At 46.4% G+C, this 25,877-nt stretch overlaps 1 protein-coding gene across 7 annotated transcripts in view; it reads left to right on the plus strand.

Annotated features, from left to right (window-relative positions):
• CASZ1 (castor zinc finger 1) overlaps positions 1-25,877 on the plus strand; it is a 302,929-nt gene that overhangs the window by 127,832 nt on the left and 149,220 nt on the right. For 6 of the 7 annotated variants that reach the window (XM_083750048.1, XM_083750051.1, XM_083750050.1 and 3 more), the window contains exon 3: positions 25,109-25,202. In XM_083750048.1, coding sequence (XP_083606174.1) covers positions 25,199-25,202 — 4 coding nt within the window. In that variant the 5' untranslated portion in view covers positions 25,109-25,198. The remainder of the gene's footprint in view (positions 1-25,108; positions 25,203-25,877) is intronic. The other variant, XM_083750049.1, reaches the window with a different exon arrangement.

Genomic DNA, 25,877 nt, shown 5'->3' on the forward strand with positions numbered 1-25,877 from the left:
ATTAAAGTGTGTTTTTTGAATGTGTCTGTAAACAGTTGGGCATGACTCCTTATCACAAGGGTTGAAAACCTCCAGTCTGAATGTGGCCTCCCAGTTACCTCTGTCAGGCCCTTGGGAGTCTTCCTAGGTCACACCCCCTCACCACCCAAGCTCTCTGCCCTCCTCGAGTGCTTTTGCCAGACTTCACCATCATAATTAAATTTATATGCCACCTTTTCTTCCAAGGAGCTCAAAGCAGTGTACATGGTTCTTCTCCCCATTTCATCTTCACAACAGCCCTGTGAGGTAGATTAGGCTGAAAGGCAGTGACTGACCCAAGGTCACCCAGTGAGCTTCATGGCTGGGTGGGGATTCGAACCATGGTCTCCCAGGTCATAGTCCAGCACTCTAACCATTATGCCCCACTGGCTCTCTGGGATTCATCCTTGAGCTGCGACATTACCTCTTGTTTGCCTGGTTGGAAGATGGAAAGGTAGGAGCCACTTGCTTTTGCGTGGTTGAAAGGTATGAGCCATGTTGCTCCTCCCACTTTTGTTCCTGGCCCTGCCTACTTTTGACTTTGGCCCCGCCTACCACCAACATGCTGCCCAGGAAGCCCCCTCCCCTAAGAAATGTGAACTCCAATCTCCTCACCATATCTGAAGCTGTATATTCTTCCTCTGTGGCATGTTGCTAGACAGATTCTGCATAGCAGGGAAGATAAGGAGCTGCTTTGCTCATGCTCCTTCTGCATCAGCCTAAATCAGCTGTTTGGTTTGCTAATCAGTCCTAGCTATGCAAAGCCTGTGGGCCCAATCCACCCTATTCCAGAGAAGGTGACCTAAGGTGCTAAGTGGCTGACAACCTGCCCAAAGTGATAGCTGCCTTCCAGAACCCGGATCGCATTCAGGGTCTGTGGTGCAGCCATTGGCTCTACAGGTTATGCCTAAAGCCTCAACCAGGTGCTTTAGACTACAACTTCCATTGGCCCCAGCCAGCACTGACTGGTTTGGATGGTGCTTGTAGTCTGAAGCATCTGAATATGTTGCTTTTTTTGCCTTTTCTGCTTGCAATGGGATAGTGGAGGGAGGCAGAAAAATAAATAAATAACTGCGCCAGTGGCCTCTTCCATGTTTTTTTTTTTTTCCTTTCGGGGCGGAGGGGCACACATAGCATGCATGATTGTCGTCTTGATGAATTCCCCCCGGACGTAATGAGCTGGTTTTTCTGCTGTTAATATTGCATCTGCTGATGAAGGCTTCGTTAGGATAATGGAACGAAGCTAAAATATAAATGACTCGCTGTCAAGAAACAGCTTTTGCTCATGTTCTCTTGACAGTTCCCGGACTGTGGTGGTGGCAGCGGTGGGGAAAGAGGGTTCGGTGCGTGTGAGCATTTGCATGTGCTCCGTGGGGTGCGCACACGTTCCCCCCGCAAGGCACCCGCCTAGGCTTGCAGCGAGCGCCAGTCACGAACCTTTGAGGATCAGGAACTGTGTGGGTGGGGCATCTTGCTGGGCAGTTCATGGAACAAACCAGCTTGCTGCAAAAGCCTATACCAGGGCGTGTTGACTTTCTCAGCTATCAAATTCCCAAAATGAAAGGTGCTAAAAACTTGTAGCATGACTTGGGAATTCAAAAGATATTTTGGTTAAGTTAATATAATTCAGTTTTGCTCGGTAAGTACAGGTTGCAAACATTTTAAGCACGTTCAGTTGCCATGCGACTGCTGACACATGGGTCATTTTGGACCTGGAAGACAACAGAATGGGGGCATAATAGGGACAGGGCTTAACAGGGGTGTAACGGGGCGGGGCAGGCTTATTGCACACTGCTGATGCGTGCAGGGTCAAGGAACGCAAACGGGGGGGGGGGTGGCCTGTAAAATTGCAGGGAAAGAATTAAAAATGATTGCCAAGGACTTGCAGGTATATTATATTTTGTTGTTCATGTTGTTTTGATGATGATGTTGCTGCTGCTGCTGCTGCTGCTGCTGCTGCTGCTATTAATTTATTTATTTAGCGTTACCTGACATTTTCAGATAAAATTAAAATTATTTGGTTTTCCGAAAACAGTTTATCCACTTCTTGATCAAACGTAGACTTAACCTGCTAAATGTTGCCCAGTCACAAATATAATAGCAGATATGAATTCTTCACAACTAGAAACATATTTTTATGAGCCCTGACTGAATAGATTTGCAAAAATTTAGTTTCTCTTCCCACCCCACCCCCCCAAAATTACACACCCTAGTGGCCTATGACTCAGAATGGGAGGAAGTAGCAGATCTGACAAGTTTTTAAACCTTTAAGTAATAACTTTCCAGGATTTCAGGCAAGGAAACTTTCCTACCTGGAGATTGAACCTGGCACCTTCTCTGCCACTGAATTGCAACCCTTCCCTAGCAACTGGGCAGTGGAGTTTTTATAGACTGGAATAAGTGCTGTTAAGTCCAGACTTTTTTTTTGCGTGGGGGGGGGAGAGCTTGGTCAAGATCCTTGCAGTGGGCCCCCATCCCTGAGTAATGCCCATTTGTCCTCCTCTCCCTGAAATCGGCACCCACTTCAGAGGGAGAAGCCACATCTGCACCATACATTTAAAGCATATTTATCACACTTTGAGAGTCATAACTCCCCCTCTCCACAGCACCCCAGGGATCTGCAGTTTGCTGCTCACAGAGCTACAGTTCCCTACACCCTGAACCAACCACAGTCCCTGGGATTTTTTGGGATTTGAGTTCGGTGAGAGGGGGGCATTCCACCCTGCAGAGAGCACACATGGCAAGACCATGAAAGAATGCTTCTTGTCTCCCTGAGTTTCAGTGAGACGGGGGCGTTCTGGCAGCTGCAGAAGTGGTACTGTTCACCACTGAGGGAGGGCAGGGGTGGCACGGCCCCATTTTGTTGCAGGCAGCAAAGCTGGACAGGCCACCCCTGTGCCCGACGAAGCCAACTCTGACTTGAAGGCCTTTGGCTCCCTTCCTGACAAGCGCCCAAGACATTAAACTAATGTGAACTAGTACCTTGTATGGCAAGAGACATGGGTGGCACTGTGGGTTAAACCACAGGGCCTAGGACCTGCTGATCAGACGGTCGGCGGTTCAAATCCCCACAACGGGGTGAGCTCCCGTTCCTTGGTCCCTGCTCCTGCCAACCTAGCAGTTCGAAAGCACGTCAAAGTGCAAGTAGATAAATAGGTACCGCTCCGGCGGGAAGGTAAACGGCGTTTCCGTGCACTGCTCTGGTTCGCCAGAAGCGGCTTAGTCATGCTGGCCACATGACCCAGAAGCTGTATGCCAGCTCCCTCGGCCAATAAAGCGAGATGAGTGCCGCAACCCCAGAGTCGGCCACAACTGGACCTAATGGTCAGGGGTCCCTTTACCTTTACCTTTATCTTTACCTTGTATGGCATTGCTGTTTCCAAGGATGTGAGCTCTGCGGTTGCCTGAGAAGCTGCAGCCTCAGAGCAGGCATGTTTACGTGTGTGAGTCTGAGCCTTCGCCGTAGGGAGAGGGAAAGTTTAACAAATATATATTGAAACATGCCAGCTTCCCACAGTAGCAGCAAGGAAAGATCTCTTTTCAAACGCGGCTTTGTATAAACGGCTGCATTGTGTTTCATTCCCTAAGTAGCAAGAGAACATAGCAGGTCAGCATGATCTGACCAGGTTTTTGTTCGCTGAAACGGCTGTTAGCTGTGTTCCCTCTGCCCCACACCACCTTGCAAGTTTGCGTCAGTCTTTTTCTGCTTTTTGAATATTAGATTGAAGTAGTGATAGAGAAAGAGAGAAAAGGGAGTGTTTTAGCCAAAATAATCTTATTCTCTCTTGGGGCTGTGGGGTGATGGTGAGGGAGAGGGCGGCTTCCCTCTCAAAATTTTATGCAAGCCAAAATGGGTTTTCTCTCCCAAATGCACAAGGAACGACAGAGTTTTGCTTTGAGTCAAAAGAATATCATTTGTTAGTTTGTTTATTAAATTTCTGTCCTGCTCTCCCTCCCGAAGTAGCGCAGGCCATGAAACAATGAGGCGGGAAAACAATATAATAAATAATAAATTAAACATGTGAAAAGGATCTAGGTGTCTTATGAGACCACAACCTTAATATGTGTCAACAGCGTGATCCAACAGCAAAAAAAGCTAATGCTATTCTAGGCTGCATTCTAGTGTCCTGACCAAGGGAAGTAATAGTCCCACTCTATTCTGCCTTGGTCAGACCACACCTGGAATGCTGTGTCTAGTTCTGGGCACCACAGTTTAAGAAGGATATTGACAAGCTGGAACATGTGCAGAAGAGGGTGACCAAGATGATCAAGGGTCTGGAAACTCAGTCTTATGAAGAATGGTTGAGAGAGCTGGGTATGTTTAAACTGGTAAAGAGGAGACTGAGAGAAGATATGATAGCCTGAAGGGCTGTCACATGAAAGATGGAGGGTAAGAGCTGTTCGACAGTGGAACAGACTTCCATGAGAGGTTGTAGGCTCTCCTTCCTTGGAGGGTTTTAAGCAGAGGTTGGGTGATCATCTGTCTTTTTTTTTTTTTAATAAAATTTTTATTAGGGGTTTTTACAAAATAAAGTACAAAGATAAACAACCTTTCTTTTATCTCAACAGAGTTTCATAACTTCTTTGGACTTCCTCACATCTCCCGCTGCCATTTTCATCATCATAGATTTTTTCCATGCAATTTATCATCTAATTTGCAAATTTTATAACCACTTATTTAAATATAATCCTCTGTAAATTAATTTCTCTTAATCTCACTTTACATCCCATTCCGATCCGATTTTGTGGTGGCCAATTATTTATGATCAAACATCCTACTTAACTTTCCACCAAATCACAATATTTTTGTAAATAAGTCTTAAATTTCCTCCAATCTTCTTCAACCCTCTCTTCTCCCAGGTCTCGAATTCTGCCCGTCATCTCAGCCAGTTGCATATAGTCCATCAGCTGCATCTGCCATTCTTCCAGAGTGGGTAGATCTTGAGTTTTCCACTTCTTGGCGATAAGTATCCTTGCTGCTGCTGTTGCGTACAAAAAGAATGTTCGGTCCTTCTTTGACACCATCTGGCCGACAATGCCCAGGAGGAAGGCCTCTGGTTTCTTAAGGAAGGTATACTTAAATACCTTTTTCAGCTCATTATATATCATTTCCCAGAAGACCTTCACCCTGGGACAAGTCCACCAGAGGTGAAAGAATGTTCCTTCATTTTCCTTACATTTCCAACATTTATTGTCTGGCACATGGCATATTTTGGCAAGTTTAACTGGGGTCATGTACCACCTATATATCATTTTCATTACATTTTCCTTCAGAGCATTACATGCCGTGAAGTTCATCCCCGTGGTCCACAACCTTTCCCAATCCTCAAACATAATATTATGCCCAATATCCTGTGCCCACTTTATCATGACCGACTTAACCATTTCATCTTGTGTATTCCATTTCAACAGCAAGTTATACATTCTTGAAAGTACTTTAGTCTTAGGTTCTAACAATTCTGTTTCCAACTTCGATTTCTCCACCTGGAATCCTAACTTTTTATCCTTTTTAAAAATTTCTTGAATCTGAGCGTAATGTAACCAGTCTCGCACTTTGTCTTTCATTTTTTCCAAACTCTGCAATTTCCAATTATTGCCCTCTTTCTCTATTATTTCCCAATATTTCGGCCATTTGGCCTCCATATTGGGTCTTTTTCGGGCCTTAGCCTCCAGAGGTGATAGCCATCTTGGAGTTTTATTTTCCAATAGGTCTTTGTATTTTGTCCAGACATTAAACACTGCTTTCCTGACAATATGGTTCTTAAAGGCCTTATTGATCTTAACTTTGTCATACCATAAGTATGCATGCCAACCAAATGCATTGTTAAAACCTTCTAAATCTAACACATCAGTGTCCTCTAGAAGTAGCCAGTCTTTTAGCCAGCAGAAAGCTGCGGCTTCATAGTACAACCTTAAGTCTGGCAGGGCAAAGCCCCCTCTTTCTTTCGCATCAGTTAATATCTTAAACTTAATTCTGGGCTTTTTGCCCTGCCAGACAAATTTAGAAATATCTCTCTGCCACTTCCTGAAGCACTCCGTCTTATCCACAATTTGCAATGTTTGAAACAAAAACAACATCTTAGGCAATACATTCATCTTAATAGCAGCAATTCGGCCTAACAAAGAAAGCTTCAATTTTGACCAACTGTCCAAGTCTCTCTTAATTTCAGACCAACATTTTTCATAATTGTCCTTAAATAGACTCAGATTTTTTGCTGTTATGTTTACCCCTAGGTACTTTACTTTTTTAACCACAGTTAGTTCTGTTTCTCTCTGAAACCGTTCTGACTCTGCATCTGTCAAGTTTTTTCCCAACACCTTAGTTTTCTGTTTGTTTAGTTTAAAGCCCGCTACCCGACCAAAGTCCTGAATCAATTGTAACACTCTTTTTGTGCTAGATTCTGGCTCTTGCAATGTCAAAACAAGGTCATCTGCAAAAGCTTTAAGTTTATATTGTTTCGCTCCGATCTGAATCCCTTGCACCAACCGGTCCCCTCTAATCAAGTTCAAGAGCACCTCCAGGACAGAAATAAACAGCAAGGGGGAAATCGGGCAGCCTTGTCGTGTCCCTTTTTCAATCTTAAACTCTTCTGTAACCACATTGTTGACTATCAGTTTTGCCTTTTGTTCTGAGTAAATCGCGTCAATCCCATTTTCAAAACCCCGCCCCACTCCCATTTCTTTTAAATTCCCCTTCATAAATTTCCAAGAAATGTTATCGAAGGCCTTCTCCGCGTCTATAAAAATTAGAACTGCTTTAGTGTTAATATTTGTTTGCAAAAGTTCCAAAATGTCAATAATGTTCCTTGTATTAGCAAACAAATGTCTTCCTGGGAGAAAGCCTGCCTGGTCTTTATGAATTGTCTCATTTAAAACTCTTTTGAGTCTTCCTGCCAAAACGTCAGCAAATATTTTGTAATCCACATTTAAAAGGGAAATGGGACGGTAGTTCTTAAGTTGTGTCTTTTCAGTTTCTGATTTTGGTATCAATGTGATGAAAGCTTCCTTCCACGATTCAGGCGCCTTCTTTCCCTCCATAATTTCATTGCTGACCTCCATCAGTGGTTGAATCAAATAGTCACTTAATATCTTATAGTACTTGGAGGTCAAGCCATCTGGCCCTGGAGACTTGCCCAACTTCATATTCTGAATGGCCTGTTCTATCTCTAATCGTGTTATTTTACTATTCAGGAGTGATCTATTTTCTTGTGATAGTTTTTTAAGTCCATTTTTCTCCAAAAATTTTGCAATCTCTTCCTCATTTTGTGGCCCTTGAGTGTATAATTTCTTAAAATATTTCTGGAAACATTTTCTAATTTCCACCGGGTTCTGAATATTCCTTCCTTCTATTTCCAAATTTGTTACTATGTTCAGCTTTTGTCTCTTCTTCAACTGCCAAGCCAGCAGTTTCCCACATTTATTAGCCGATTCAAATGTTTTTTGTTTCATTGATTTAATCTTCCATTCTATTTCCTGATTTATCAGTTTGGAATATTGTGCCTGGTGAAGTTTAATTTCTCTCAAGATCGGCTGTGACTTCGGGTTTACTCTTAGTTTCTTCTCTAACTCTTTAATTTTCCCCAAAATCTTATCCTTTTTCTCATTTTGTAGTCTTTTCTTTATGGCGTTCTGTTGTATCAAGAACCCTCTCATCACAGCTTTGCTTGCGTCCCAGATTGTTCTTTTTTCCACAGCAGTGTTCAAATTTATCTCAAAATAGTCCTTTATTGTTTTTTTGGCCTTCTTAATAATCTCCTGATCTCTAAACAAGTTGTCATTCATCTTCCATCTAAAGGAGCCGGTTGGTAATAATGTCATGTCCATTTTCAACGCGTTATGATCGGAGCAGGTCTTTGGGCAGATTTCCACTTTCTTCACCTTAGGAGCCAGACCTCTAGAAATCCATATTTGGTCAATTCTTGTCCAAGTCAGTTGGGCTTCAGAGAAAAATGTTCCTTCTTTCCCCAAGGGGTTCTTTGTCCTCCATATATCAATCCAGTCCATGTTGTCTGTCATTTCAAAAAAGGTCTTTGGTAGTCTGCCATCTTTAGTAACCTTTTGGCTTTGTGACCTATCCATGTTCGTTGAAACGATCCCATTCATATCTCCCATCATGATGATGTTATCATAGTCCAGATAATCCAGCATAATCTCATGCAACTTCTTGTAGAATTCTGATGGGTGATCATCTGTCTTGTAGGATTTAGTTGAGATTCCTGCGTTGCTGAAGGTTGGACTAGATGACCCTTAGGGTCCCTTCCAACTCCACAATTCTATGATTCTATGATTTAAAAGCAATAAGAAACACTCACATACTATAACAATTTCAAGGTAGCCTGGAGCAGTATCTTTCAACCATCAAAATGCCTGGGTGAACAGCAATGTTTAAAAATCTGACCTGAAAGTCAATAATGAGGGGGGCTGATGCACCGGGGTGGGCGTTCCTCATATGGGGAACCACCACCATCACCAGGTTCTCCCCTGCTGATTGTAGGGCCCGAGATGGAAAATACTCGGGAAGGCATTCTTGAATTGGAGCTGGTAGCTCACACTTAGGCTCTCAGATTCCAACCCCAGATAATTTTCATTTAGGAGTTATTAATTTTGGCGGGGATTACACGATTCCTTCCAAGGCATACCGAGATGATAAACTTTTACTAGAGAGCTCCTATCTCAAAAGAAAATGAATGTACACATCAATTTGTCATCAGGTACGACACCAAAAGTAAACCGGATTAATCCCTTGGCTGCCCTCCTTTTCAACACACACTTTGCCTAATTGACCTTACCCTGCCTGCTTGCCCTCCACCTCACCCTGCTTGCCTGTTACCTGAGCCCCATCTGCACTATACAGTGGTACCTCAGGTTACATACGCTTCAGGTTACATACACGTGAGGTTACAGACTCCGCTAACCCAGAAATAGTGCTTCAAGTTAAGAACTTTGCTTCAGGATGAGAACAGAAATCAGGCTCTGGTGGCATGGCGGCAGCAGGAGGCCCCATTAGCTAATGTTGCTTCAGGTTAGGAACAGCTTCAGATTAAGTACGGACCTCCAGAACGAATTAAGTACTTAACCTGAGGTACCACTGTACATTTCAGCAAATCCTTTCCCTCTTTTCAAATTTTTGTCTTGTAATTTATCTTGATATTAATATAACTTTACTTTCCCCCCTTTCACCAATTGACAGTCTGTTTTTTCCTAAATCTTTGTAACATTTCTGCTAAAATCACATAAATTCATTCCAACATCATTCTAACATTCATTAATTTTACAATGTTTCTGTAAACAGTTCTCCAGATTCTTTAGGGGAAGCCAGGACTGTTTTACATAGTGTGATACGGCCTTCATTGTGTAGAGAAGATGGGGCCCTGCTGCATTTGCACAAGGAACCTGCCCGTCTAAGCTGCCCCATGTGCCAGGCAAAGCACCGCAATGAAAGAGGCAGGAAATAAGTGCCATCACTTCACAAGAACTAAAACAAAACTTCAAACACACAAAAAGAGTAGAAGCAAAGGAGCTGCAACATCAGAGATTGAAATATTAAAAACTGAAATGCTTGGTTACATAGACGATTATTTTTTTTTAATGGCATCTCCAGGTAGACGACCAATGATCTGACTTGGTTGAGGGCCTATTTTATACCCTACAAGTGTCCTGATTTTCCAGGTACAGTCATACCTCGGGTTACAGATGCTTCAGACTGCGTTTTTTCAGGTTACAGGCTGCCGAAACCTGGAAGTACTGGAACAGGTTACTTCCAGGTTTCGGCGGTCGCGCATGCGTAGAAGCGCTAAATCGCGCTTTGCACATGCGCAGAAGTGCCAAATTGCAACCTGCACGTCCACTGTATAGTCCCAGCATTACAAAGCCATCCCGGCTTCTCATTTGATCCTGGAACATCCCTATTCCCCCTGCCAGTGCTTCTACCGCCAAGCTCTGGAAAGAGGATGAACTGGCACTTGTCCTGAGCATCAGCGGCTGCAATTTGTTGCCTCTCCACGGCCACTGCTGCCGGCCTCCTCCCTTGGGCAGCTGGAGAAGGAGGAGAGGCTGCCGACGCTGAGACCCAGCCCTATGTGATATGCCTGTTCTGAGGGGCAGGCAGAGGGCGGGAAGAAATGGAGAGCAGCGCAGAGTGCAAAGAATCTTTTTAAAAATGCTTTGTGCGTCCGCTTCTGATCTTGCCCCTTTCTAAAATGTATTTATCAGTGTGTATTTTTCTTTTTGTGACTCTACCTATGAATAAAATAAAATAAAGTTGGGATCAAAGGGTTTAAGGGGGGGAGGGTGTGTTTACTGTGTCCCACTAGTGAAGTGGTGGCGGCGCTTGCCCTCCTTCTAATAGGAAATGCTCTGTGGGGGCAGGGGGGGGGGAGGAGTCGAGGAGGGTCAGTTGGTAGTGAGAAATGTCCCTATCTTCATTTGAGGAATGTTGGAGGGTATCTTACTTTCCTTTGGGTGGACTTCGGTGCCAGGCCTGCTCAAAGTAGACCTATTGAAATGAATGAACATGCCTAAGTTAGGCCTATTAATTTCAGTCAGTCTAATCTGCGTAAAAGTTGGTTGAATTGCAACCCCTTCCCCAAAGCTTGCTTTTTAGATGCTGCTCAAAGTTCTGGATGTCTTAAGAGTATGCAGCCCAATCCTTTGCTGGGAAGGCACTTATTCGCAAAGTTGCAGAGCCATGAATCAGTGGCGTAGCGTGGGTTGTCAACACCCGGGGCAAGGCAAGTAATTTGTGCCCCCTAACCCGTGGATTTGCGCCCCCTAACCCTAACCCCCAGATGTTGCGCCCGGTGCGGCCGGCCCCCCCTGCACCCCCCACGCTACGCCACTGCCATGAATCAGTTTCCCACCCACCACAGTTCTATGACACATAATCTTGCCATCACATTTAATAAATGCATGCGCATACAGATACACATACACATGTGAGACTATGGTGTGGGTTTCCTTCTGGGAGAAAAGGACCAGGTGGAGGAAAGATAGGATTTCTTCAGCCAGGGGTTGGCAACATCTGGCCCTTGGTGTGAGCCACATTTTCAGTCATGCAGTGCAACACACCTTCACCCCAGGAAATTAAGCACAGAGGTCATGCTGATATATAAGCAAGAGCCCTTGGCTCCATCAGCAATAAAGAGGGTACAGCTTTCCTCTGGATTGCACCCATGAAATTAAGCAAGTTTTGTGTAGGAGCATTTTGTAAAGCCTCTGATTCCAGTACGGTCCATTCCTTGGCTAGTACAGAACTTTCTGTTCTGGAGTTACTGGAAAGCTGTTTCGTTTGAATGTGAGGAAGATTAAGAGATTAAATTAAATTATCTGCCTTGCAAATCCTCAGTTCTGTCTTTACTGTCATCTGTTGACGTGCAAACCTCCCCAAGGGCTTCTGTGTGAACAGAGGTGCCAATTTGAATAATAAATTGTGGGGGCCCAGGGAAGCCCCACCCTGCATAATTGGTCACATGATGCAGTGCACCCACATTTGAATGGGAATACCCTTTAACTTTGTGGAGGCTCAACCCCCTTAAATATTTTATTGTGAAGGCTGAAGCCCTCATGGCTCCTATGTGTGTGAGGAAGTGGCTGCACAGCTTGCCAGGGTTTATTTGGATGTAGAATCAAAGGGCGGTATTCAGCTGAGCTTTATTCAGAGTAGACCCATTGAAAACAATGAACATGACTAAGTTAGGTCCATTCCTTTCAGCGAGTGTGCTCTGAATAAAACCTATTTGAATACCACCCATAGGGTTGGAATGGTTGTTTGAGGTCACAGGAACATAAAATTGTAGAGTTGGAAGACACCATGAGGATCATCAAGTCCAACCCCCTTTAATGTAGGAAACTTTAACCTAATGCAGGACTTGAACCCACAACCATGAGATTAAGAGTCTCATGCTCTACCAACTGAGCTGATCCTCATCTAGTCCAACCCCCTAGAGGTAATCTGAAGCTGTAAGCAGGGTTTCCCAAACTTGGGTCTGCAGCTGGTTTTACAGTTCCCATAATCCCTGATCACTGGTCCCACTAGCTAGGGATGATGGGAGTTGTAGTCCAACAACAGCTGGAGACCTAAGTTTGGGAAACACTGTTCTAGAGCATCCCCAACAGGTAGCCGCCCAGCTCCCCTCTAAGGAATTTGTTCGAGTTGTCAAACTATTGTGAATACTTACTTACATAATTATTTACTTACTTACTTTCTCCCAAAACCAAGACCCAAGTCAGCTCACAAAAATTAAAACACAAATAAAATACAGAAAACTAAAAAAAATATAAAATATAATAGTTACAAAGTAATTAAACTATTATAGAATTAAAATATATATAAAAAATATTAAAATATAGATAGTAGAAACAGCACAGCACTATTAAAAGCCCTTTCCTTAAAAGCTGTCAGTTCCCTGAAGCCTGCAGGAGTAAAACAGTCTTCACCTGCCATCAGAAGGAGAACAAGGAGAGCACCAATCTGCTTTCTTCAGGGAGTCTAGGGGCAGCCACCGAGAAGTGTGCCTGCGCAGGAGGCAGGACTGAGAGAAGGGTTGCCCCCAATGACTTCAGAGCCTCGGCAAGTTCGTATGGGAGAATACATTCTTTCAGATAGCCTGGACCTAAGTCATATAGGTCTTTATAGGTCATAATCAGCACTTTGAATTGTGCCTGGAAACCGACTGATAGCCAATGGAGCTATTCTAATAATGGAATCATATGCTACCTGTAACGAGCCCTGGTCTACAATTTGGCTGCAGCTCTTTGAGCCAGTTGAAATTTCTGAGCACTTTTCAAAGGCAGCCCCATACAGGGCATGTTACAGTAATCTGAAGAAGAGGTAATTCAGGCATGTGTCACTATTGCCAGACCAGTCATTGGTTAGCTGTAGAACTTAGGACCACTCCATCTGAGAGTTGAGTTTGTTTTGGAGCAGATCACTAGCTTTCAGGCTGCTCTGTTTCCACCTGAACTTTGCCCAAAGGATTATATACAGAAAAGTCCTTCTCTGAATAGGACCTAAGTTTGTCACATCCATCAGCGGGTCTTCTCCAAGTAGGATTCGCAGAGGCTACTACCTTAATACTTTCAGGGATGAGGAACAGCGCAGCAATGACCAAACATGCTCAGTGGGTGTGGAATGCTGGCTGGCTAACAGGGAATGGGATGGAATATCATGGGAAAGGGCATGGCCAGCTAGAACCCCGAGAAGCACCATTCCACACTGTGACATTTTGTGGCCTTTCTGATTGGTAAAACCCAATGGCGCTGTGGTCTAAACCACTGAGCCTAGAGCTTACCTATCGGAAGGTCGGCGGTTCAAATCCCTGCAACGGGGTGAGCTCCCGTTGCTCGGTTCCTGCTCCTGCCAACCTAGCGTTCGAAAGCATGTCAAAGTGCAAGTAGATAAATAGGTACCACTCTGGCGGGAAGGTAAACGGCGTTTCCATGCGCTGCTCTGGTTTCACCAGAAGCGGCTTAGTCATGCTGGCCACATGACCCGGAAAAACTGTCTGTGGACAAACGTCGGCTCCCTTGGCCAGTAAAGTGAGATGAGCACCGCAGCCCCAGAGCCGTTCACGACTGGACTTAACTGTCAGGGGTCCTTTACCTTTAATGGTGACCAATGATGATGGAAGACTAGAGACCTACAGAGATTCCCTTGCGTCTTCCCAGGCAGTCCTGGCAGTTACCCAGAGCCAGTCACCTGGAGTGCGCAAAGTGTGTTTCGGGTCCCCCCCCCTCCTTTTCCCTTCTCCCTTCTTCCCGGGCATCCCTGCTACTTCATTATCTTAGTCACTGTTGTGGTAAAGTTTCATGCTTCCTTTGACCTTTCTTTTTGGCCTGGTTATGCTGTTTAACTACAACTGACACTCGTCCCCTGGCGCTATTACCTAGGAAACCCACCAGTTAAGCTTTTGCTTCCCCTCTCTCCCTGCCTGCCCCCCATTCCATCCTTGCTTCCCGTGGTCCTTTCTGTTTTATGCATCTCCCCCGCCTTTCCTCGCCCTCCTCCTCTCTCTCTTTTTTTAGTCCTTTAACATGGTTTTCCTAAAAAGTTTTTTAATCAATCAAATTTCGGGCAGAAAATAGGCTCCGTCACGCCTGGTCTTTGGGTCGTGTGACACTCTCCTGGGGTCCTGACAGCTCCTTAAAAGAGGGTCTCGGGACGCGGAGGCCAAACAGAATGTTTGCCCAGGGAAGGGGCGGTTTCCATGACGCTCTCACCCCCCCCCCCACTCTGCCGCACTGTCCGTTGGGCTGCCACAGACCTGAGACTTTTGTAAGGGGGGGGAGAGGAGGAACGCAAGGAGGGGGTGAGCATGCGTGTGTTCAAGAAGGAAAGCGAAACAAACCCACCCACCCCCCAAAACAAAACAAAAGAGAAATATGTGAAATGGAGGTTGGAAGCAGAGGAAGTATGGGATGCATTGACAGCTGCCCCCAGCTCTCAGGGGGTGCCAGGCCCATTGGGGAGCCGATGGGATAGACAGTAATTTAGTCAGTTTTCCAAGTGTGCATAATCAAGGGTCTTTCTTTAAAAAAAAGTCAATTTTTCATCTCCTCTCAAGGCATTTTCTCCAGGAGAGCTGGCTACCCTGTCACGGAGGGAGAGCGTTCCTGAGCTCTGGTATGCACCTCTGTTCTTTGACCGCCTTTCTCATCTCTCCATCTCGCTCTGTTCAATCTGTCTGAGCTGCCTTTGGGTTAAGTGGGCCTGTCTTGCTTCTTGTTTTGGACCTAAACCGATACCAACAGAACGCTTGGCGGAGTTTTGTGGGGAGAGGGAGACCCTTCAGTTTGGGGTCTAAACTGGATTTATATGGGAGGGTGTTTCTTTGGCTTGAAAAGCACCACCCACCTGGATACGGGGCGATGGGGCTTTTCTGTCTTGGGTGGAGTGAACTGGACAGAGCCCCCACATCTCATCCTGGCCTCCCTTCTGCTGTCAGACTTTTGCCTTTCTCTCACCTTTCCATACGTCTTTCATATCCTCTTTCTCTCTCACGCTCCCCCCTTTATAATTAATGATTACGCTTAATTGGTTTGCTAAAACAGCCCAAGAGCATATTAGCAGGAGCAAGGTTGCCAAATTGTTTGGGGAGTGGTTACGATGCATGTTTGACCAGGGCAAAGGGACATTTGATGCTCCTATTTATTTCTGTCTCTCCCTGGCCTCCGTACTGTTTGTAACTGTGTTTGAGTGTTGTGTGGCTGGCTGGTGTTCCAATTGGAGGCAAGTTGCAGCAGTGTCACCTGTGCTTCAATCTTATGCTCTCTGACTCAGTGTGGACACCCTGCAAAGTGGCCAGCCTGCCTCCTAGCAAAAAGAACCATCTTCTTCGACCATTTTCATTTTTCTTTGCCGCAATGGGCAGTGTGTGTGTGTGTGTGTGTGTGTGTGTGTCTGTTTTTCCTATTACTGTCTCGGTACATCTGGTCTTGAGTGAAAGGTGAGAAAAAAAGAAATGCACGCTCCATCTGTTGTCCGATTAAACTATAAAAGAAGTTGGTTGTTGCTGTTGTTGTTTTTATTTTATTAGTCATACAACAATAAACAACAAGTACCCCTTTCCTCCCACCCACCTCCTTGTCCCAGATGGAACCTTGATGTTCAGAAATTGTAATGATGTATTTATGTTAAAATGGGGGGGGGGGGGGTTAGGGAAACTTTTGCTCCCAATACATTTGTTTTCCTGCTGCCTAGATATCAAGCCTTTGACCTTGTCACACTAACCTGTGTGTGTTTTTATGTGTATTAAGGATGGATGATTTTGTCCATTTTGGTATCTGCCAATTTCTCTCCCCCCCCCCAACTTAAATTAAGTTCACCTTTCTGCAGCAACGTGCAATTAATAATAATAATACCCCTAATAAATGCAGTTTTCCACGCAGTTTTGATGGCTGTATGCACTTTTGCAAGCACTTTTACCCCCAGTAGAAAGCATTTTTGCATGTTCTTTCCAGTAATGTATGCTTGTTTATGCATGATTTCCCCTAAAGTATATGTTTTTGTCCATACTGTTCGATTGGAGAGCTGCATTACAAGATTCAGAGAAGTGAGAATTTCAAAGGACGGCTGAGTTTCGGTTCGAGTGTCAGTCCAAGTAAGAAGTGCAAATTGGGTAGTTTCTCATGGAAAGGCGACCCAAATCATATATTTCCCCTGTCCCTTGAGTATCCGCACACACATATGATATATTCCTGAGAGGCCCACAGGCCTGGCTCTCTCAAATGCTATAATTCCGCATACCTGCCTTCCTTTATGTGGCTTCTGTGAAACTAAATCCTACTCGGAGAAAGGGAGGCAGTGAGTTTTGTTGAGACCAACTTGGGATGCGGAAGAGGTTGCTCTGGCACCTTGGCTCCACCTGCTCCAGGGAAAGGTGGGGAGCAGTTTTATGGAGCCTGTCATCCTTCCAACCATTGGGTCTAGAGAAGGCACTGTTTCTGAGAACAGCTAGGGGAAAAGTGTTAGGGGCCTGCTCCCCCAGAGTGAACCAAGGCCCTGTGCTCTGTAGATGCTGGACGTATCCTTTCTTCAGCTATGTGTACTAAGGGCTTTGGATTGGACCCTGCTTCCGAGAAACTCCCAGAAACAAAAGATGTGTGGACTCCTTTCTTCTGTAGCTTTGAATGTGTTTTTTGCTGGATATATCTTTCCCACCCCCACCCTCCACCCAAGGAAATGTGGGTTGCCATAATGCCTTGCACATCTGATAAAGTAGGGCTTTGACCCACAAAAACAACTTTTTGTTTCACATGAAGTGTGGGGGAAATGCACTCTGCTTAATGACAGTGAAGTGCTTTGACTAAGATTGCCAAAGTCTTCTCTCCGCGGCCCCCTCCCATGTCCAGGCAAAAATTCAGCAGGGGAAAAAAATAGTTTGACCGCTGCTGCATCTCTGTTCCTGGAAAACCGCAGAAATAGGATCAAGCATTCAAAACCATTCTGCCCACCACTTTGTCTCTGGCACACTTTGTTTAAATGAAGATCCCTTAAGCTCAGCTTCCCCCAAACCTGAAGGCTTACCAGTGGCGGGGGGGGGGGCTGATGGGAGTTGTGGTTTGGAACATCTGGAGGGCTCCAGGTTGTCAAATGCCACCCAAGGGCATGCTGGGACTATGGGCATAAAACCAGTCTTAGAACTCTTTTGACAAGCCAAGTGTCCTGAGAAGGAGATTCTGTACAAGGTGGGCTCATAAGAACTACAGCTCTGCAATGAAACGGAGGGCCGACCCTTTCATGAGGCAAATGGAGGCATCTGTCTCAAGGGGACAGATTTGAGGCAGCAAAAAGAAGCAAAAAATGGGGAGGATGAGTTTTTCAAACTGCTGGGTTGGATCTGTGTATTGGATTTGCCATCTCAGGCACCAGCCTAACTTGAACAGATTCTGAAGCCATGGTGCTGGAATCTGAGTGTGTGTGTGTGTTTATTGCAGAACAACTCAAAGATCCAGGGATACACCTGCCTCTTTGGGTCCAACTGAAGTCAGCTGGGAGCTACCTGTTGGGGCGCTCATCTAGCTTTACTGGCCAAGGGAGCCGACATTTGTCCGCAGACAGTTTTTCCGGGTCATGTGGCCAGCATGACTAAGCCGCTTCTGGTGAAACCAGAGCAGCGCATGGAAACGCCGTTTACCTTCCCGCCAGAGCGGTACCTATTTATCTACTTGGGCTTCAGCCCTCTCCCCCCCCCCTTGTGCCATGGTAAACTATGGTTTGTGCAGAGCTGATTTAGGGCGCCACAGCAAATGGTGGTTTGCTTAAACCAGGAAAGAACGGCGGGTATTTGAGCACGCAAGGAGAAAGCAGTTTGGCCAAGTACCTGGCCTTTGGATGTTTTGGGTTGGCTCGAACATCTGTCTGTTATGACCTTTCCCCTTAAGTGTGGGATCTGGATGCCCTGCAGTGCAGGATTCACATGGTTTTCTGCACTCGTGCTTCCACAGACCTTCAGGCATGTAAGCGCCTCTCCCATGAGCACCTGGAGCCTCTTGAAAGCAAGGTCAGGAACTTCTCTGGCTCGAGTTTCCAAAGATGCCCAGCCAAGCCAACAAAATCATCTGAAAATGGGACCGGGGTTGGGGATAGAGTTTTGCTGGCTGTGATTGGGGAGAAATCCGCCTCTGCTTGCACATGTGTGCTTGTGCCTGCTGTTCCTTTAAGGCGAGAGTGGCGAGGGTGCTGTGCACTGGTGCCAGCTTTCATTCAGAAGCGCCACCGCTGCCTCCTCCCCACCCCACCCCCCCTTCGGAAAGTTTCCTGCCGAATTGTTATGTGTGATCCGATCTGAAAGTTACTCTCTAAGCTTCTTGTCACATTTTGACTTAATGAAGTGCAACTGAAGAGGGAATTGGGGTTCATCACGCCAGTCTCTCTCTACTCCCTTGTTGTCAGAAAACAGGGGCGGTTGGGGACCGTAATGCAACGCTGAAAGTCGTTATCATTCCGGTCAGTCTGTTTAACACAAAATTAAACAAAGAACTAATTAGTGCCTCATGAATTAATAAATGCGCAGTTGCTGGGGAGGAAGAAGAGCGGGGGGTGGGTGGGAGAAGGTTGTTGGAGAAAAGATATTGGAAAAAGTCAAATTAGGAGGTGGCAGGATTGGAAGAGGGGTGAGAGGAAGGCCGAAAGTCCACTTAGGCAAAAATAAAAGTTTTGTACTCCTCGTCGAGGCTGTTCTGAGCAATGCAGCTGAGACCAGGGAAGCGACTTGGCTCCGACAAGGGTCTGGTGAGCTGGAGCTGGGTTCCAGAGAAGGAATAAATATTTATGCAGAAAGGACTCTGCTTCCAGTCCATGGTGGCTTCTGGAGTCAAGAGTGAGGACTTCGCAACTGCGGTTTTGCAATGCACCTTGCCTTCCGAGGTGGTTTCAGGGCGTGGTTCTGGTTCAGAGCACAGAAACCCAGCACCCTCAATATTCTAGAGCTTGCTTAAAAGAAGACCAAGTTTCTAGTTCCTAAGACTGCAGAGAACAATTTGAAAGTGTTTTCTTAGGGCAGACACAGCCCTGTGGTTGTAATACCTTCCTTTTCCTATCAAGGCTATTTTCTTCCTCTCTTAAGACTCTTCCATCAGCTTCATAAAATCATGGAGTTTGCAGCAATGACAGAACCCAGGCTAAAAGCTGGTTCTTTCTTTTTTCAAAACAGAGTTTGAGCATTGGTGTGGAAGATATCTCCCTCCGCCCCCCGACATGGCGAGGAGTTGGCCTTGCTTACGCACTGGGTGCTTTGTGCATATGCTCAGAGGCACTCCTTCCTAGTATTGCTGCTTTGAGCATTCCACATCTGAGGCCTAAACTTGGAGGCGCAAGTACTAGGGAGATAATAACCGTAATAGCAAAAGCAGTAATGTATTGTCACAATATAATTGGGGAAATGCAACATTACAGTTTTCATTATTACAGTTATTAGCTTCTCAGTATATTTTTGAGGGTTGGATTTCTCGTGCCTCCAGTTTTCTTATTGTGGTTCCATCCCCTTTTGTGGGGGCGAAGAGGGGGATGAGTGCTTGAGGCTTAGCGTTGGAAGGAGTTTCTGGAGCTTGAGTGTTGAATTCTACCTGTAAAATGTGTGTAACAGTAGGCCTACCTACCTCACAGGGTTGTTGCCTGAAGAGAACACAGTGAAGTATTCAACAAAGTATTATTATTATTATTATTATTATTATTATTATTATTATTATTTATTGTTATCTATTAAATTTGTATGCCGCCCTTCATCCGAAGTTACAAACACAAAATACGTAATAAAAACGGGCACAGAAATAAAGCAATAACTCCACCACCCGATTCCAGTGAGTGAGTAGTCAGGGGAGGAAAGACTTGAAGCGGCAGAGAAGTGTGTGGGGCAGAACAACAGGCTGTATTAAAGGCAGGTGACCCCCTAACCTGACTTTTAAGTTTTAACTGCCCCAGAAGTTATATACACAACTTTCCTGCACGCTCTCTCACTCTCTCTTAGGTAGCTTAAACTGTGTCTTCTCTGGGGGCCCCATCCCATCGGTTTTGTGCCCACCATACGGTAAAACACCCCCAGACTTTAACATTTCTCCCTTTCCAAAGGAGCACGGGATGCATTTCCTTAAGAGAACTTGAGTCTGCCACAATAGCAGTTTTTAATCCCTGATTAACATTGCCCCAGAAAGGGACACACACATGCATTTCTCTCTCTCTCCCACCCACCCACCCAGCCATCCCTCCTCTGGGTTCTTTTTTCTGTTTTGGGGTGGGGGTGGGAGTTGCAGCCTCCCCCTTTCTGAAGCATTAATTGAGGGTGCCCGGTGGTGCGTCGGCAGAGAAGGTTTGGCTGGGAGCCCTTGTTGCGTGGAACGGTTTTCTGTTTGTTTGTTTTTTTGTTCGCCCTGCCGCCCACCCCGGCTTCTGAGCTGTGCCCTGCCCTGCAGATACGGAGCAGATCCTGGCTTCCGAGGCTGTCTCATTGTCAGGCAGAGCTGGGGGAGGAGGAGGAGAGTCCATCCTTAAGAGGACATGTCAAGTACAATTAGCGTTATCTGTCTAAATATGTGCTGGGAACACAGAATACAAGCGTAGGCCTGGGTGGCTTTAATGGAGACATATGCAAGGTCAGACCGCCTCATGCAATCCCCCAATCTGATTTGGGGGGATTACACATTCTAAGTAAATTGGCGTTATTCCTCTTGCATCATTGATAAGCCGCGGCCAAAATAATGGAGGGGTGGGAGGGGGGAGAAGGGGGCTGCTGGGCCATTTAAAACAAAAAACATCCACCCAGTCTAGCATGGGGTGGGCGGTTGCGGGGAGAAAGACGGCTGCTCACAGGCAGGGATAGAGGAGAAAGAGGCAAGAGTCAAAGGCGGAGCAGAGGGGAGAGGAAGGGAGGAAAGAGATGTAAAGGCAGCTTCACCAGCACCAGAATTTGCTTTCCAAAGGGTTGGGGCTTTTCCCTCAAATACGTGAAGTTGTGAAGCAGGTGGTGATGGTACTTCTGCTCACGTGCAGAGTACTTTCCCCTTATCTCTAACTAGCTTTGCCACCTGCTCTCTGATGCTTTAACTTAGCTTACAGGGCAACCCAAGGGACGCGGGTGGCGCTGTGGGTTAAACCACAGAGCCTAGGACTTGCCAATCAGAAGGTTGACGGTTCGAATCCCCGCAACGGGGTGAGCTCCCGTTGCTCAGTCCCTGCTCCTGCAAACCTAGCAGTTTGAAAGCACGTCAAAGTGCAAGTAGATAAAGAGGTACCGCTCCGGCGGGAAGGTAAACGGCGTTTCCGTGTGCTGCTGTGGTTCGCCAGAAGCAACTTAGTCATGCTGGCCACATGACTCGGAAGCTGTATGCTGGCTCCCTCGGCCAATAAAGCAAGATGAGCGCCGCAACCCCAGAGTCGGTCACAACTGGACCTAATGGTCAGGGGTCCCTTTACCTTTACCTTTACAGGGCAACACTATAGGGGCCGGGGAATGCTTTTCCTGGAGGGAAAGGCTAACTGACCACGATGGCTGTGCTGTGTCTCAGAGGCGGTAATCCTTTTGAATGCCAGTTGCCGGAAACAGCAGGAAGGTCCCCCACAGGCATCTGGGTGTCACTGTGAGGACAGGATGCTGGACTGGATGGGACCCCTGTCCCATCCCATTCCCCAAACAATAAAACCTTTCACACCTGCTTTCGTCATGAACAAGGCCAAAACTGAGTGCCCCAAATTTGATCTTCTCAATTTTGCACCCCCTCAGCTTGGCGCCCAGGGTGGTGTGTGTGGTCATCTTATTCTTCAACCCAGGCAGGAATGATCAGAACAGCCATGGCTCAGCTGTTAGAGCTAATAGCCTAACTCAGTATGAGGCACCTTGCCGCTTTCCATCAAAATGTCTTTGGTCAGCCCTGCTTTTCTGGCACAGAGGTGTGTCGTTGTTGTTGTTTAGTCATTTAGTCGTGTCCGACTCGTCGTGACCCCATGGACCAGAGCACGCCAGGCACTCCTGTCTTCCACTGCCTCCTGCAGTTTAGTCAAACTCATGCTGGTAGCTTTGAGAACACTGTCCAACCATCTCATCCTCTGTCGTCCCCTTCTCCTTGTGCCCTCCATCTTTCCCAACATCAGGGTCTTTTCCAGGGAGTGACCTCTAAAAATCACCCCACCTTCCAAAATAGTAGAGGGACAACCACCCTCAGCCTCTCCTTCCTGTACCTCTCCACCATTCCTTCCCCAAATTATTTTTTCACCTAGGTGAGGGAGAGGAGTTTGAGCCTTTCTTGGTCCAAGCTCTGCTGGTAGAGCACAAGGCTCTTAATCTCAGGGAGATAGGTTCAAGCCCCATGTTGAGCAGACCGTTCTGCATTGCAGGGGCTGGACTAGATGATCCTTGGGGTCCCTTCTGACTCTACAATTCTATGATTCTAACCTGCTGTGCAGAATATAGAGCTTTGCCCTGCAAAAGGAGTGGGACAGGCCCACGCCAAGCCAAGCCACACACTGTTCTCTGCCAGGGCAGAGTCATCCCAAGCCATGTCAAATGAGCTGGTTGGAGGATACAATATGGAACAGGGAGGGGGGAAAGCACATAGCTTCCCGCTGTCGATGGGAGTAGGAAACCTGCTACCAGCTGCTTTCTTTACCAGCTGGTTCTATCATCTCTGTCTCTCCCCTGCCCCCCCCCCGCCAAGTATAGGGAGACCCCTATCCGGAAGTCTCACAATATTGCCTTTTTTTTTCTTCCTTCGGCTCTGTCACACTTTTGGAACATATGGCTTTAAATAATTCAATTTACTTTGCGTGGTGCTTTTGTTTGGTTTCCCCCCCTCCCCTGCAACTGTTGTTGTTTTTCTACATATTTCTTCGCCCTCCTCTCTCCCTCCAGTTTTTACTTGAGTATGCTCAAGTTTAGCCCATGCGCGGAAGGGGGAATGACACTCAATCTCTACGTTGCTCGGAACAGAGAAGATAGGAAGCTGCCTCATATGTAATCAGACTGTTGGTCCATCTTGCTCAGTAATTATTATCAGTATGGTAAAGGGACCCCTGACTATTAGGTCCAGTCGTGACTGACTCTGGGATTGCGGCGCTCATCTCGCTTTATTAGCCAAGGGAGCCGGCGTACAGCTTCCGGGTCATGTGGCCAGCATGACTAAGCCGCTTCTGGCGAACCAGAGCAGCACACGGAAACGCCGTTTACCTTCCTGCCGGAGCGGTACCTATTTATCTTCTTGCACTTTGACGTGTTTTTGAACTGCTAGGTTGGCAGGAGCAGGGACCGAGCAACGGGAGCTCACCCCGTCGCAGGGATTCGAACCGCCGACCTTCTGATTGGCAAGTCGTAGGCTCTGTGGTTTAACCCACAGTGCCACCCACGTCCCTAATTATTATCAGTAGTAGTATTTTATTTACATGCCACCCATCTGACTGGGTTGCCCCAGTCACTCAGTCTTGCCTACACTGACTGGCAGAAGCTCTCCTGGGCTTCAGGCAGGGAGGCTGCCCCAGACCTACCTGGAGATTCCATTGGGGATTGAACCTGAGAACATCTGCATGCAAAGCAGATTCTCTAACCGCTGAGCTACAGCTCTTCCCCATGTTGTGCAGTTCCTACAGCCATGAAGGTTTGTAAGAACACTCCTGATAGATGCAGAGCAGAGTGGAAAAGGGAGGAGTGGCCAGAACTGAGGGCTTTCCTTCTCCCCACCCCACCTGTCATTTCAAACTGTGGCAACTTACCCCCACATTAAGTTCAGGAGTCAGTGCTCCTGTTGCACACCTCTTGTGCTCCCACGGCAGTGGTGAGTACGCTACAGCTCTTCTTCTTTGTGCAGCAATCCTAGTGGCTATCCCATTATTCCCTTGCACCAACTAAGGGGTCTGTGTGGAACATGGTGTCTTTTAAAAGCAAAGGGTTGTGTGCTACTGAGTTCCAACAGCAGGTTAAGTAAAATAATGCAAAAATGCACGGTTACATATAAAAATGTTACATTAATACAAAGTTACTAATATAGAGAGATCAATATCAAGTCATTTTCCTTCTGACTCACCCTCCGGGTTTTCACCCAGGGTCCAAACAAACGCTCAGCTCACCACAAAAGTCTAACAATGAGAAGAGTTCCTGGAAACTGTGGATTTCACCCTAGTCTCTCACTTGTTTTTTATGAGTAGGCCCAAAGTGGCTGGTACTTCCTCAGGCTTTCCACAGCTGTGTTGCCCCCATTCAGCAGCACTCTCTACACCCTGTTCCAGATGCAAGGGGTCTAGAGAATGAGAAAGGGTTCCACCTCCACTCACAGCTCTTTCTTCACCTCTCCTTCTCCAGCTGCTATTGCATTCATTCTCCCCTCTCCTGCCCCCATTCGCTGTTGTGGAAGCCAATTGCTGAGGGCTGCAGAGTGGGGAACACCCTGCCATGCAAGTGCCAGTCCTTATGCCTGGCTTCTGCTGATGGGGTTGGTTAGGTGAATCCCTCCCAAAGTTTCTAGTCCCTATGAACTTTGATGGGTGCATCCTGTTTCTGATTGAAGGATGCCTTTGGGTTTGGGGCCACTGGCAGGCAATAGAGATGCAAGGGTAGAGTGTCTTTGCCCTTCTGCCTTCTCTGCTTGTTTGCCCCAAATGCAGCTTTCAAATAAGAACCAGAATAAAGACTGTGTGCTGCTCCAGCAAGAACATCTGAAGTGGGCCCTCTGCCCAGCTTCTGCCCAGGAGAACTGCTGTATTCATACCTTATTTATAATAAATATGCATATTATCTCACCTTTCTCTGCAAAGCAGGTTCAAGACAGCATACAACGGGGGGGGGGGGGAGAGACTTTTAAAAGCACAATGATACAACCATAAAATACAATGAGAGAGCTGATCATTAAAATGAGGGAGGGTCAACGGAACAATAAAATGGCAGAACCTAAAAGATTTTAAACTTTTTAAAAAGCTACTCAAATTCTGTGCATGCCAGATGAATTGACTGTGAACTACCTGTGGATCTCCCAGCAATAATAATATTAACACCAAAATGCCGCTGGTCAAGTCAAAGCCCAGAGTGGGGAGGGGGATTCCTGCTGCCCATTTTCCTTTGCCTCAGTGTATATAATGCTAGCAGTAGTAACCTCTATCTCATTTTTCCCTCCTCAGGATGAAGTGACTTCACAGCTTTAAAATAAACCCAATAGCGGAATCTGATTCCTGGTCATCGAAAGGTAGGAGAGACCGCCAAGACCACAAATGGGTATGTCCGCCCACGCGGGTTCTTTTTTTCCTACCTTTCTGTGTCTCTGTGGTAACTTGTTGCTCCCGTCCATGTGGCTGGTCTTGTCTGTGTGTTTTATGCCTAGTTTGTTAGCAAAAGAGTCACAGCTAGCGACGCAGGGAGGTGTCAGGCGCTGGCGCACCCCCTGCAAGGTGTGTTGCCTCCACCTTCTCCCGCATAAATAGATGGTGGACCAATGGTCTGGATGGTAGACAGGTCAAAGGTCTTAATCAGAACAAGGCAGCTTCTTCTGTTTACAGGCGGTTTGATGTGGCAGAACAACCATCCGTAGCTCAGCGGAAGCATAATATGCTTCTGTTCATGCTCCACATCCATGCCAAAGTGAGCTTTCTCATGGGAAGGGAAATGTAAGAAACGCCATCCGCACCAATCACCATCCAGGCCAAGAAACGCACTGTGCAAGGGTGTGTGTGTGTGTGTGTGTGTGTGTGATACAACTCTTGAGGTCAAAACATTTGTCACTGAAACATTAGTTTCCTAACAAATTGTCAGGGAACGGCAGTGTGGAAACCTGGGTGCTTTGGGATTGTCACCTGTCCAAATAATCGCTGTCCCCCTTTTGTCACTCTTCCCTTCCTCCGCCCTCCCCGAAGTTCCATTTTCTAAAAGTGGCCAATGCCAAATTTCACACTT

This window comes from Podarcis gaigeae (assembly GCF_964106915.1).
Source record: "Podarcis gaigeae genome assembly, chromosome: 8".
NCBI classification, from domain to species: Eukaryota; Metazoa; Chordata; class Lepidosauria; order Squamata; family Lacertidae; genus Podarcis; species Podarcis gaigeae.